The 12,934-nt window shown below is 31.4% G+C and overlaps 1 protein-coding gene across 1 annotated transcript in view; it reads right to left on the minus strand.

Moving 5' to 3' along the window:
- GRIK2 (glutamate ionotropic receptor kainate type subunit 2) overlaps nt 1-12,934 on the minus strand; it is a 677,480-nt gene that overhangs the window by 467,439 nt on the left and 197,107 nt on the right. Inside the window, exon 3 of the mRNA XM_079148658.1 lies at nt 3,089-3,256. Within this exon, the coding sequence (XP_079004784.1) occupies nt 3,089-3,256 (168 nt within the window). The remainder of the gene's footprint in view (nt 1-3,088; nt 3,257-12,934) is intronic.

Raw genomic sequence — 12,934 nt, forward strand, 5'->3', positions numbered from 1 at the left:
TTGCCTAGCATGTGTGAGGTACTGGGTTTGATCCTGAGCACCACATAAAAATAAATAAATAAAATAAAGGCATTGTGTCCATCTACAACTAAAAAATATATATTTATAAAACTATAACTAAAAAAAAAATATTTGAAGACCTGGACTGTGAAATAAGCTTAAGCTTGTGTTATTTAACTGGCAAAGAAGAAGTAGGGCAAATATTTAAAAACTTCTCACGAATTAATATATGATGTGGGAAATGTTCAAACATGGAATACTTTGTCCAAGAGGAAATTATGCCCATCACTGTAAAGATTTAAACAGAACTGAGGACTTCTATTGGGATTTAGACTAAAATTAGATGTTCAGACACAATTCTTTCAAAACGGATTGTGAATTTTTCTGACATTTTCTTTCAGAATTTTTTACATACAATATAATGTGTTGGTGAATTCTTAATCATAAGGGCACACAATAATAAAGTCTTAGTTGGAAAAAAACACTTGTTTGAATTTTCTTGAAACAAGAAATTTCAAGTGTTTCTTGAAACACTTGTTTGAATTTTCAAAACTCCACTATGATCTGAATGAATTGATTTTGAACAAATTCTTAACTTTCTACATAATAAATAGAATTTTGAATCCATAGAAAATCTGAAGACTGAAAATTTTCAACATGGAATGTCTCAACATGGGATTTTAATTCATGTACATTGAGAAAAAATGATCTTCTTTCACTGCCTTTTTTGAAAAATCACAAGCTATGAAAAGCTGAAAATATTTATGAGCCTATTTAGAATATTTATATTTTTAACATAAAAGTTACAATTGTCAGAAGAGCTATTTAAAAATAATATATCATTCAAATAATAATTCAAATTCTAAGGCATAAGTACATTAACTTAGCAAAACAGTATTTCCTAATAAAAATACAAGAAAAAAAAGTATCAGTGGAAATGTCAAAATTTAAATCTAATTTCTTATTTTCTTGCCTTAAAAGTTAACTTTTAAAAACTTTCAATTAATTAAGCTATTTTATGATTAATCACTAAAGTCATTATCAATGTATACTTTTATTAAATCCCTCCAAGGTTCAAAAACTATGGTACCTCTCCCTTTATTTTAGCCTTTAACATATGCATGTTCTTTGGTCAACGATAGCTTAAAACAAGAGCTTCACAAGATGAGGCTCAATCCATGCATTCACCCTTTTAACATCTCTCAGAAAAAATTATACACTTATTTGAGCTTTTCCTGTTTTAGGCCAAAGTCAACTGATAGATTTGATTCCCAATGAGTTTTTAAAGATTTTAAATTTGTTATAAGAGTTGGGGAAAACAACTTGTGTCTTGATCACTTAATATATTGCTAGGACATTCCCAGCATAGTGTCTTTTTTGTAGTCAGAACATTCTGGTCTATGTTTTTACATTGTTTCTGTGAAGTCACCATTAAGAAATCTATTAATATTTTATTTATACTGCACTCATTCCATGTTCTTTGGTCTGAATGCTTTCATTAGAGGCAAAGCTTCTTCTTCCTAATGAAAATAATCATGAACTATGCCACTAATCAAATGCACTTGTCTTGCAGTTAATGACTTATTTTGCAATTATGATGACAAATGTAGCATTTAGCAGTAAACTTTAACCTTTTTTCAGCCTTCCAAACCTTTCACCACCCTGACATGGTTCTGAAATGTGGAACTTATTTGTATTCATAAAGATATGAATTCAAAGGGCAGGCAGAATATGGCTTTGATAAACATAAGTTAGCTGCTGGGGGAAAAGAAGACTTTTATCTTGAGCAATGTTGTACCTTATCAGCTGCCATTAATATTAATAAGCTTAGAAGAAATCTGTACTGACTTAGAATTATAAATAATTATGTACATTTCCATTAATGTAAGGCATCTAGTAAAATATTAGCATTACTGAAAGGCAAACATTGTTTAAAAGTATGAAGTGACAACAAATACTTTGTAACCCTGCTCCTTTGAGAAAATCTATATAATGGAGTTAATTTCTATTACATGAATACTAACTATGCAAAAGACAAGACCCTCAACTATAATAGCCCATATATATTAGAAAAAAAAACTATGGAAATACCTATCAAATGTATTACCACCAAGACTGCCATTTGGCTAACATAATGCTTTTATAATAGTTCCTTCTATTATCTTTTTTCATATATAAACATTAAATTCATATTCACAAATTGGTTTTCTATTATTGTCATAAGAGTAGATAATAAAACAAAATACATAAAGTATTCTAATTATTCCTTCATATAATTTTTATATCGTCATTTACTTTCAGTTGGAAGAAGAAATATCAAGTGATTAAAAATGAGCATAGAGAATACATAAATTAATCATAGCTCAAAATTTTCAAATAAAATTTTAAGATTAACCAACTTTTTGAAGTCACTTGGAACCACAGAACTTTCAGTGTATTCTACAAATTGAGACCAAAGTAATAATATAGCAGGATTGACAGGTAATGAAAATTAAAATGTAACAGTGTATTTCAAAACTTCATGAAATTCATTGATACATGTTATCTTATTTTACTGAGTTTTTAAAAATGGGTATAATTTAATAACAAAGCAGGATGATCAATGGGAATAAAACAATTTGACATTACAGATTTAATTGCATTCATTTATAAGTAGATTTCTTGTAATAGGTGATTATATCACTTTACTTTCCCTGATAAAATTTATGTGCACTTATAAAAGAAAACTTTATACATAAGTGTTCTTAACAGCTTATTAACTACGTGAGGGTGTTTTGTGTTTTTTTTTTTTTTTTTTTTTTTTTTTTGCAGGGGGGCAGGTACTCAGGGGCACTCAACCACTGAGCCACATCCCCAGACCTATTTTGTAATTTATTTAGAGACAGGGTCTCACTGAGTTGCTTATCAGCTTGCTTTTGCTGAGGCTCTCCTTGAACTTGTTATCCTCCTGCTTCAGATTCCTAAACTTCTGGGATTATAGGCATGGGCCACCTCACCCAGTTACTACATGAGGTTTTTAAGAAATCTCTTAAGAACACTTGGAAATTTGAATTCCAAAAAAACATGATGCTAAACATCAATCAATTACCTTTCTTGGATGCTTCAAAACTGTCATACAGATTGATCTTCTGGGTGTCATAGGTTAGGGTGGTATTGGGCAACAAGGTTCTATTTCTGTTGATTGTGTTCACAGCAAATCTGAACGCAAGTTCCTCAGCTCCCATTGGGCCAGATTCCACATATTCAAAAATACCACCTGGCAAAACAAAAGAGAATAATCACACAGTTCTTAGAATATAGAGAAAATGTCACAAGTTTTCTATATTTTATGCTTATATGTATACATCTGAGTGTCTGCATGTGTGTTTGTGTGATTCATCTAAGTGCGGAGGGTTTGTACTTACTTTTTCTATGAACTGTATAGATATTCTCTTTTAAATAAATCCATACTGCCAAAGCTGCCTTTGTATTGCTGCCAAAATTTAACATTATTAAATGGGATATTTCCTCGTGACTTTGACAATCACTTATTTTAGAGCTAATAGATGGATAGACAGATGATAGATAGATAGATAGATAGATAGATAGATAGATAAATAGATTTTTGTCATACATAGTGAAAATTAACTCCCTAATTTTGCACAGCATTCCAGAATTATCAATTTTGTGTGTGTGTGTGTGTGTGGTGTGTGTGTGTGAGAGAGAGAGAGAGAGAGAGAGAGAGGAGAGAGAGAGGAGAGAGAGAGAGAGAGCGCTAAGCAATGGAAAAGTTGAATTAGAGTTGTCTAATTCAGAAATCAGAATTCTTTAGCACAAACTTTAATGATACTTGTTTTATGAAAAAAGATAACAAAGTAGCATTTCTCTGTTCATTGTCTCTAATTTCCTTTCAGAGGACACATGGTATTAATGCAAATTCCTTAAAGAACAATTAACACTGTAGCATAAATTTTGGCCATAAAATGTAACTTTAAAACATCTGGCCATAAAATGTACTTTTAACATGCACCTTCCCAAATGTGCCTGAGCCCAGTTTCCTCATTCTTGTCCCTGTCTTCCTCCTATCTGGTATCAATCTCTTCTGCTGGAAGATTCTAGCTGCCAAACTTTGCCTTGACAGAATCTCTAACTGTTAATTTGGTGAATGGAATGCAAATGGAAATGCCTGATACTTAATTCTCTTTAAATTCTCACTGAAAATGTAGTACTTAAAAATTAAAAAGCATTTATCTTTCCCGCTTTTACATTTCACACCATGTACTTGCAGCACAATCATTAACAAATTACACCCCTTGAATAAGTCAATTTCACAGTTAGAAATCCATATATTATCAAAGGTTACAATATTATTGGCAAACTACCTATTCAGATTTAATAAAAGCCATAGTATCTTTGAAATTTCTCTAACAGTGAGGAATTAGAACTCAGAAGAACCACAGGATAAGGAAAATTTATAGTCAGGAAAAATATGATAATTTGTTACTTAATACCAGATTAGTTTGCGATATTTTTCTTATTCTGGAAATGAACCAAATTGGTGGCACAGTTACTACAAAAACAGACTTACTGTAAGACAGTAATGTGAATATCTTTAAAATTGTTGTTGGCTTATGCTATTGCAGGATACAAGTATTTGTATCTCTGATGGGTAATCAGAACTGAATTATATATGTCTTGTGTGTATATGTGGAGGACAATCATGGTATGAGAATGGTTTCTGGAACCAGACTGGATTGACATTCTGGCTCTGCCACTTGCCACTGGTGTAAATATGGAGAAATATTTAACCCCCAGTTTGCAATTCATCTGTTTTTTTAAAGGAAGACAAGGGACACAACTACATAGAATTGTTGTAAACATGAAATATTAGCTCACATGAAGTTCTTAGAAGTGTGATTGTTATAAGGCAAATAGTTGATGTGAATGTAAAATTTCCATTGACTCTTCGAAGAAATCAAAAGTAGAAGTATTTCACAAGAAAAAAAAAAAAAAAAAAAGATCAGCCAACAAGTAATGGACCCAGGATTGTAATCTGTCCAGGCCTCATTTTAAACTGTTGCCTATTCCACTAGAAACTAGCAGTTTTCTTCAATATTTATTCAAAAAAAATACACAAAATATCTTAAAATGGTGAGATAAAATGACAAATATATGATATTAGAAATGTAAGCTCTTATGTGTAGAACAGGAAAAATTTAATTGTAAAGTACCTGAGTTGTTAATTATGAATAAGAAATCACTTAGACAAGTCCAACCTGGGGTAGTTTTCTTTCTAGAAAAGTAAAATTAAAAAACTGAATCTTTTCTCCTCAGTTCAGAGTTGTAATTTTCTATGTGATATAAATGAAAGACAGAGGTAATGGTCAATGTTTGATGATAGTATGTTAAAACTTGCTTATCTTATGCTTCTCTTCAAAATAAATAATTTAGATTCAACATATTTATCACTGCTTTGAATATTTAAAGAACTCTTTGAAACTCAGGATAACTCATTTGCTACCTTAATTAAGTAAGATGAATAATTAATTTTTATTGATTCAAAGCCAGAATCTAATACTTTGCCAAGAAAAACCCCCAAAAATTCAGATAATGCAAATTTCATAAGCAAAATCTTTCATAAAACCACCCAACAATATTAACTCAAGAAAAGAGAGAAATTGAATAACTCAGCATCTCTGAAATGTATACAGCAGGTATTATAGGAAGGGTTTAAAATATTTCATATAAATGAACTGCTTTCCGGAAAAATGTAGAAAGGAGGCCACAAACACATGAGGGAGGGAGAAACTTCTTCCCATCCTATTGAAAAATTTGGAAAGTTTTAATAACATTTAACCATTAATCAGGCAAAAAAGAAAAGGTATAAACACTGTACTAGATGTTATAAAACCACTTGGAAGAATATCATTAATTATTCTTTTAAAAAATATATTTCTAGGAAAAAAAGAAAAACAATGATATTGCATTAAGATAAAAGTCACATTGATAGTGACTGTTATATTTAAGAGAAGGATGGAAAACAAGTTGCAATGTCAAGAAAAAGATAGAGATAATGGTCAATATTTGATGATAGTATGTTAAAACTTGCTTATCTTATACTTCTCTTCCAAATAAATAATTTAGATTCAACATATATGATAAGAACATCTATATGTCCACTCTTCCTTAATATTCATCTTCTTTTCATTTGACAAGGAAGGGACCCAAATATTTTTTGTCAATAATGTCTGACTTTACCAACAAAAACAATATTTGTTGCTACTAAAACAAATGTTAACTATATGAAATTGTTTAGGTAGAACAAAAATAATCACAGAGGGAAACACTATGAACCTTAAATAGATGAAGTATTAAAGATAGGGCCAATCTATGGGAGAATATTAATGAATTTTGACTATACAAAGCAACAGTAGTAATTAAGCAACATATAATTGAAAAATTAATAGGGAAAATCATGAAATATTTTATTTGTCTGAAGAGGATAAGAAAAGTCAAGTAAAAAACATACACAGAAAAATACTAAAAATCAGTAAGATGGCCTTGTGAATTTACTAGAAAAATTGAAAACAATGATTTATTTTCTACCTCAAATAGCAAAGAGGAAAAAAAGAGCCAATAAAATTAAAAGAAAATAAAAAGAGAAAAATAATAAAACTTAGAGCACAAATCACTGAAATTGAAAACAAATATTCACTAGAAAAAAACAAGAACAATTTTGTGTTTTAGAGAGACTAATAATCAAATGAATAAAATCCAAAAAGTCTGATGAAGAATGAAAAGAAAGAAATTACAAGAAAATAAAATTATGAACCAACTCTTCATAAAAATATAGATGAAAATTCCAAATAAAATATAACAGCTTGTGGTCTTTTGAGAAATATCTATTAAGGCCTTTGTCCATTTTTTTAAAAATCAGGTTTTTTTCTTGATTTTGAGTTGTTTGAATTCCTTATGTATTGTTATGTAAATCCTTTGTCAAATATATGGTTTTCAATGTTTTCACTCATTCTGCAGGTGATCTATTTATTATTTATTTTTTATTACAGAATCTTTCACTTTTATGAAATCCCACTGTTAGTCTTTGCTTTCGTGGCCTGTTTTTGGGGGGGCGGCATATAAAAACTTTTTTGCCAAGACCAAGGTTATGGGTTTCTACCCTACATTTTTCTTTTAGTAGTTTGACAGTTTCCAGTTTTATTAAGTCTTTGACCCATTTTGAGTTGATTTTTGCATATGATGTAAAATGAGAATCTAATTTCATTCTTTTGTTTGTGATATCCTGTTTTCCTAAAACTATTTGTTGAAGAAATTGACCTTTCTCTGTTGTGTGTTTTTAGTACCTGTGTCACAGATCAGTTGACTGTAAGTACATGGATTTATGTCTGAATTATTTATTCTATTCCATTAGTCTATATATCTTTTCTTTATGCTATGCCACGCTGTTTTATACCCTGCTCTTTTTTATGTTATACCATGCTTTGAATCATAATTGAGATCAGTAAGTATGAAACTTTCAACTTTGTTCACTTTACTCAAGATTGATGAGACTATTTGGGTCTTTTGTGTTTGCATACGAATTTAAGATTATTTTTTCTATCTCTGGGGAAAATGTATAGGAGTTACTAGAAAAATAAAACTGTAGATCACTTTGAGTAGTATAAACATTTTAATAATAATAATCTTTCAATCCATTGTTACGGTTTGCATATGAGGTTTTCCCCAAAACTCTTGTGTTAAAGAAGGAATATTCAGAGGTAAATGACCAGATTATGAGAGATGTAATCTCTCCTGCTTATTGAATGGACTGAGTAGTAACTCTAGGTAGGGAGAGTGTGGCTGGAAAGGGTGAGTCACTGAGTTCTACCCTGGTACCCTGGAAGGGTCCATCTTCCTTGTAGTCATTTCCTCTTCTCTCAGCTTCCTGGCTACCATGTGTGAAATAGTTTCCTGGCCCCACCTTGGGCTCAGAGCAATGGACTCAGCTGACCAAGGACTAAATCTCTGAAACCATGAGTCAACATAAAATTTCCGTTCTCTAAATTGTTTTTGCCATGTTTTAGTCACAGCAACATAAAGCTAATTACCACATCCATGAACACAGGGTATCTTTCCATCTCTTTGTATATTCCTCAGTTTATTTAATAAATGTGTTTTGGTTTACAATGTACAGATTTCTCACCACCTTGGTGAAATTTATTTCTAAATTTTTTAAATTGTTTTGTTTTTGGATGTTACTTAGATGAGATTGTTTTAACTATTTTTGTGGGTATTGTTAGTGTTTAGAAATGCTACTGAATTTTACATGTTGATTTTGAGTGGTACACCTTTAATGAATTAATTTATTAGTTCTAACATTTTTTTGGTGGAGTGAAGGTTTTCTGTGTAAAATATCATACCATCTGCAAACAGAGATAATTAATTTTACTTCTTCCTCTCCTATTTGGATTCCTTTTTAAACTTTCATACTCTTATTGCTCTGGTAAGACTATCTGTATTGTGTTGAATAGACAGAGCAAGAGTGTTACTTCCTGATCTTAGAGGAAAGCTTTCAACATTTCACCATTGTGTTTGATGTGAGTTGTAGATTTGTCTTGTATAGACTTTACTGTGTTGATGTACAATTTTCTGTAAGTAAATATTGAGAGATTTTTATCATAAATGATGTTAAATTTTTCATATACTTTTTCTGTATCCATTAAGAGGATCATATAGTTTTATCTTTCAATCCTTTAATGTAATATATCACATTTATTGATTTATATATCTTAAATCATTCTTGGACTTCAGAGGTAAATCTCAGTATGTCATGGTATATGACTTTTTTAATGTCCTGCTAAATTCAGTTCACTAAGATTTTGTTGAGAACATTTGCATCTATATTCATAAGGGATATGGGCCCAAATTCACCTTTCCTATAGTTTCTCTGTCAGGCTTTGGTACCAGGAAAATGTTGGTCTATTGATAAATTTGGGATTGTACCTTCCTCTTTTATTTTTTGAAAGACTTTGAGAAAATTTAGTATTAATTTTTTTTTTTTTTTTTTTTTTTTCTCTTTTAAGTGCCTGGTAGAATTCATCAGAGAAACCATCAGCTCCTGGGAGTGGCATGTTGGGAGTTTTCCAATGACTTATTTAATTTCTTTACTCATTATTGGACTATTCAGATTTCTTTATTTCTTCATAATTCAGATTTAGTTGTTTGCATGGTTTTAGGAATATAGCCATTTCTAGAGGTCATCCCAATTTTTTTGGTACATATTGTTTTTAGTAGTCTCAAAGTAAATAGTCAAATGGCCAAATGGCATGAGAAAAAAAAGTTAATCATCACCAATCAACAAGGAAATGCATTTGAAAACCACAATGAGTTACCACCTCATACCTGTGAGAATGGCTATTACTCAAAAGTGATGATGCAGTCATTATGCAAAGAAAGGATCATATTTTCAGTAAATGTTTGTGGATTAGTAATTTTTGTTTGGTTTGGTTTTTGAGGTATTGGTGATTAAACCCCGGACTTTGAACATGCTAGGAATGTGTTCTGCCCCGGAGTTACATTCCTAGCCCTGTGAATCAGTTGGATAATTACATTTAAGAACCATTTTAATCGTATGCCTAAAAGGAAAACTTAGGCTAAGAAAAGATTTCTTTAAGTGAAGATGAAAAGTATTAACCATGAATCTTAAAATATAGTGTACTGAACTACATTAAAATTAAAAACATCCTAATTAAGGACCGAATTCAGTATGTATGCATGTGCTTGTTTGTGTGTGTGTGTGTGTGTGAGAAAGAGAGAAAAAAAAATGAAAGTTCACCTCTTTAAATTCTACATTAAAGGAAAATGGCAGTCAAACTAATATTTGTGTGTAGAAAATTTGAACCAGCACTTCCAAAAAAGATTCAAATGGACAATCCACATATGAACAAGAGATTAACTTTATGGTAATCTGGGCAGTGAAATTAAAACCACAATTCCAATCAATTTTATATTCACAAGAATGGCTAAAATGAAAAAGATAAATGGGCATAATCTAATTTGAAAATTGTGTTTCAGAGTTTCCTAATATTGAAAATACATAAATCCTGTGACTCATCAATTTCACTCTGTGATATATATCCAACAGAGATATATAGATAAGTTCAACAAAAACATGTATAAGAATATTCTTAACAGTATTAAATATATTCATGAATGAATAACTATATACAACATGAAATAAATCATTAAATATCTAGTAAAAGAAGTCAGTACGGTAAACCGCGCTTCCCGCTGGGGCCGCTTATGGAAAACCGGGGCTGCTTTGCCTGGCTTGCTCCAAGCGGCTCGGCAGCGCCGCTTCTCGGGCTTATGGCCTGACCAGTGGGATGAAAGACACGTACACTTCAGAGGTTCATGAAGCAGCTTCCTGTTTATTCAAATAACACCCTCAATATATAAGCAGTCTCACACATAAGCAATTGTAACCAGATATGTCCATCCAATCCTGTTAAAGGTCAAACGATCACTTGCTCGAGCATACATGTAAAGTATATCTGTCCATGGCTAGGCGGCTGAACTGATTATCAGACAGCCAATTGGAAACGCTTCCTGCTGTTCTCCAGGCATAATCAGGACGCCGTTTGCTCTCTGCCAGTCGCCATCTTTAGATTCTCAGGGCGTAACCCTGGGCCCTGGGTTTTGCCTGTCACAAGCCAGCATAAAAGAACAAGATTTATGATTTTTATTTCTCCAAATGTTGAAAAAAAATGGTGATTGAAATAGTGATAGGGAGAGAGTATGAAGTACTTTCATGGTGCTGGCCAAGTTCTATTCTTGATCTGGGTGCTGAGATATGTATTACTAGAGCTTTATTCTTAGGATTTATGCACACTGGCACATGCAGATAATCCTTAATAAAATGTTATTTTATAAAGTAATTCCATAAAAGTGCTAGTCCTGTCTAAGTGTGATACTATAAGCAGCAAAAATAAGGATAATCTTATTGAATGTAACTTCAACATATGAAAAATATCTATTAAATATACAAATGTTTTATTAAAGATTTAAATATGTAAAGGATATGCCAGGTTAAAGGACTTAAATATGAGAATAGATATACAAATAAGATAATATTTGAAAATATACTCAGTATAAATATACAATATTGAAAAGAAAAAAGTCAGACCCTCAATATTTAAAAGGACTAGTATGGGTTAGATGTGAGATAGCCTCCAAAAGTTCATGTTTGAAACAATGCAAGAAGTTTTAGAGGTGAAATGATTGGGTTATCAGAGCCATAACCTAATCAGGGCACTAATCACCTGAGAGGAATTAACTGAATGGTAAGTACAGGCAGGCAGGGCGTGGCTAAAGAAGGTGGGTCTTCAGGGGCATGACTTTGGGGTTTTTATTTTGTCCCTGGTGAAGGGAGCTCACTTGCAAGAGCTCTCTCCCTCTTCTCTCTATCTCTTTCTGTGTCTTTCTCTTGCTTCCTGGTGTCCATGTCCTGAGCTGCTTTCCTCCTCCATACCCTTCTACTATGATGACCTACTTTACTTTGGGCCCAGAGCAAATGGAGCCAGCCATCTATGAACTGAGACCTCTGAAATTGTGACCCCCAAAGTAAACTTTTCCTCCTCTAAAATTGTTCTTGTCTTTTGGTTAGAGCGGCAAAAATGCTGACTAAAACATGCATTAAGAAAAATAATGATCACTCTCATAGAAAAACTGTCAGAGATCAACATAATTCTTCATAAATAATAAATATAAAAATCCAGTGAGCATATTAAAATATTCAAAATTGATAAAAATAAAGGTTAATTAAACCAATGAGAATTTTCACTTATCAAAGTGTTGAGGTATGAGAAAAAGCAGAATTTTATAGAAAAATAACTTGGTTTAGTTTTTTCTGAAAAAAACAGTTTTTTTAAAGTGTATTTTATACCATACACTTGAATCCACTAATTCTAATTATAGCAGTGGCCATAAGGAAAATATCACTGATTAGCTTCAAGGGATCTTCCTTCATCATTCATAAGAAATTCTGAGTAGAAATGTTCTATATGTACAATGGCACAGGAGATTATTTACAGAAGTTATGGAACATATAATTAAATAAATACTATGCATCTAGGTACCTAAAATTGTTCTATGGAAGATATTTCATGACAAATATACTTAACAATTAGTTACAATATGCACTGTGCCTAACAAAATATTAACTGTGGTTCAAATGATAGTTCTTTGATTAATTTTCATTTTTTTAATTTTGTGTATCTTAAATAGCTGAAAATGACCTTTAACTCATCTTGTTATTTTGAAAAAATGAATAAAATATGTTTTAAAATGAAACTAGAATATTAAGGAATGAAGAAGAAAACAGGAGAGTTGTTAGGGAAGAATGTAAAATCTCAGGGTGTTCAGCCATTGTTCCTTTTATGATAAGAAAGACTAAACAATTTATATGCAGGATGAAGGAAACAATCAGAAAGAAAAAGGAACAGATAGAAAAAAAGAGATAAGTGTTGGAGTCAGGTGACTCAATAGCAAGCAGTGACCAAGTTCAGGGAAATAAGCAAAGCCTTAGGGAGGAAGACAACTCATTTCCTTAAGCAAGAGGACATTATCTATAATTTCCAGATGCAGAAATTGACAGGAGATTGAGGGGATATATGTTTTATGTGTTTTCTTTGTGTAGTAAGATATGAACCAGCTGTTTTTATACTAAAAATATTCCTTCAGTTTAAAAATTGCTAATAAAAAATTAAATAACAAAGCATTTTTCTACCTGTTCATGAACCTACAAAAGAGTAACTGTTCACATGACTTTAAACCAAATTTATCTCTTTATAAAACTTGAAAGATAATGTTCATTTTATCTAATATAAAAAAGCTTTGCCTGCAGAGTCACTCATTTTATTATGAAATGTCAGAGTTGTATGTAGCATTTCATAAGCAT

This window comes from Sciurus vulgaris, assembly GCF_902686455.1.
Source record: "Sciurus vulgaris genome assembly, chromosome: 7".
NCBI lineage: Eukaryota > Metazoa > Chordata > Mammalia > Rodentia > Sciuridae > Sciurus > Sciurus vulgaris.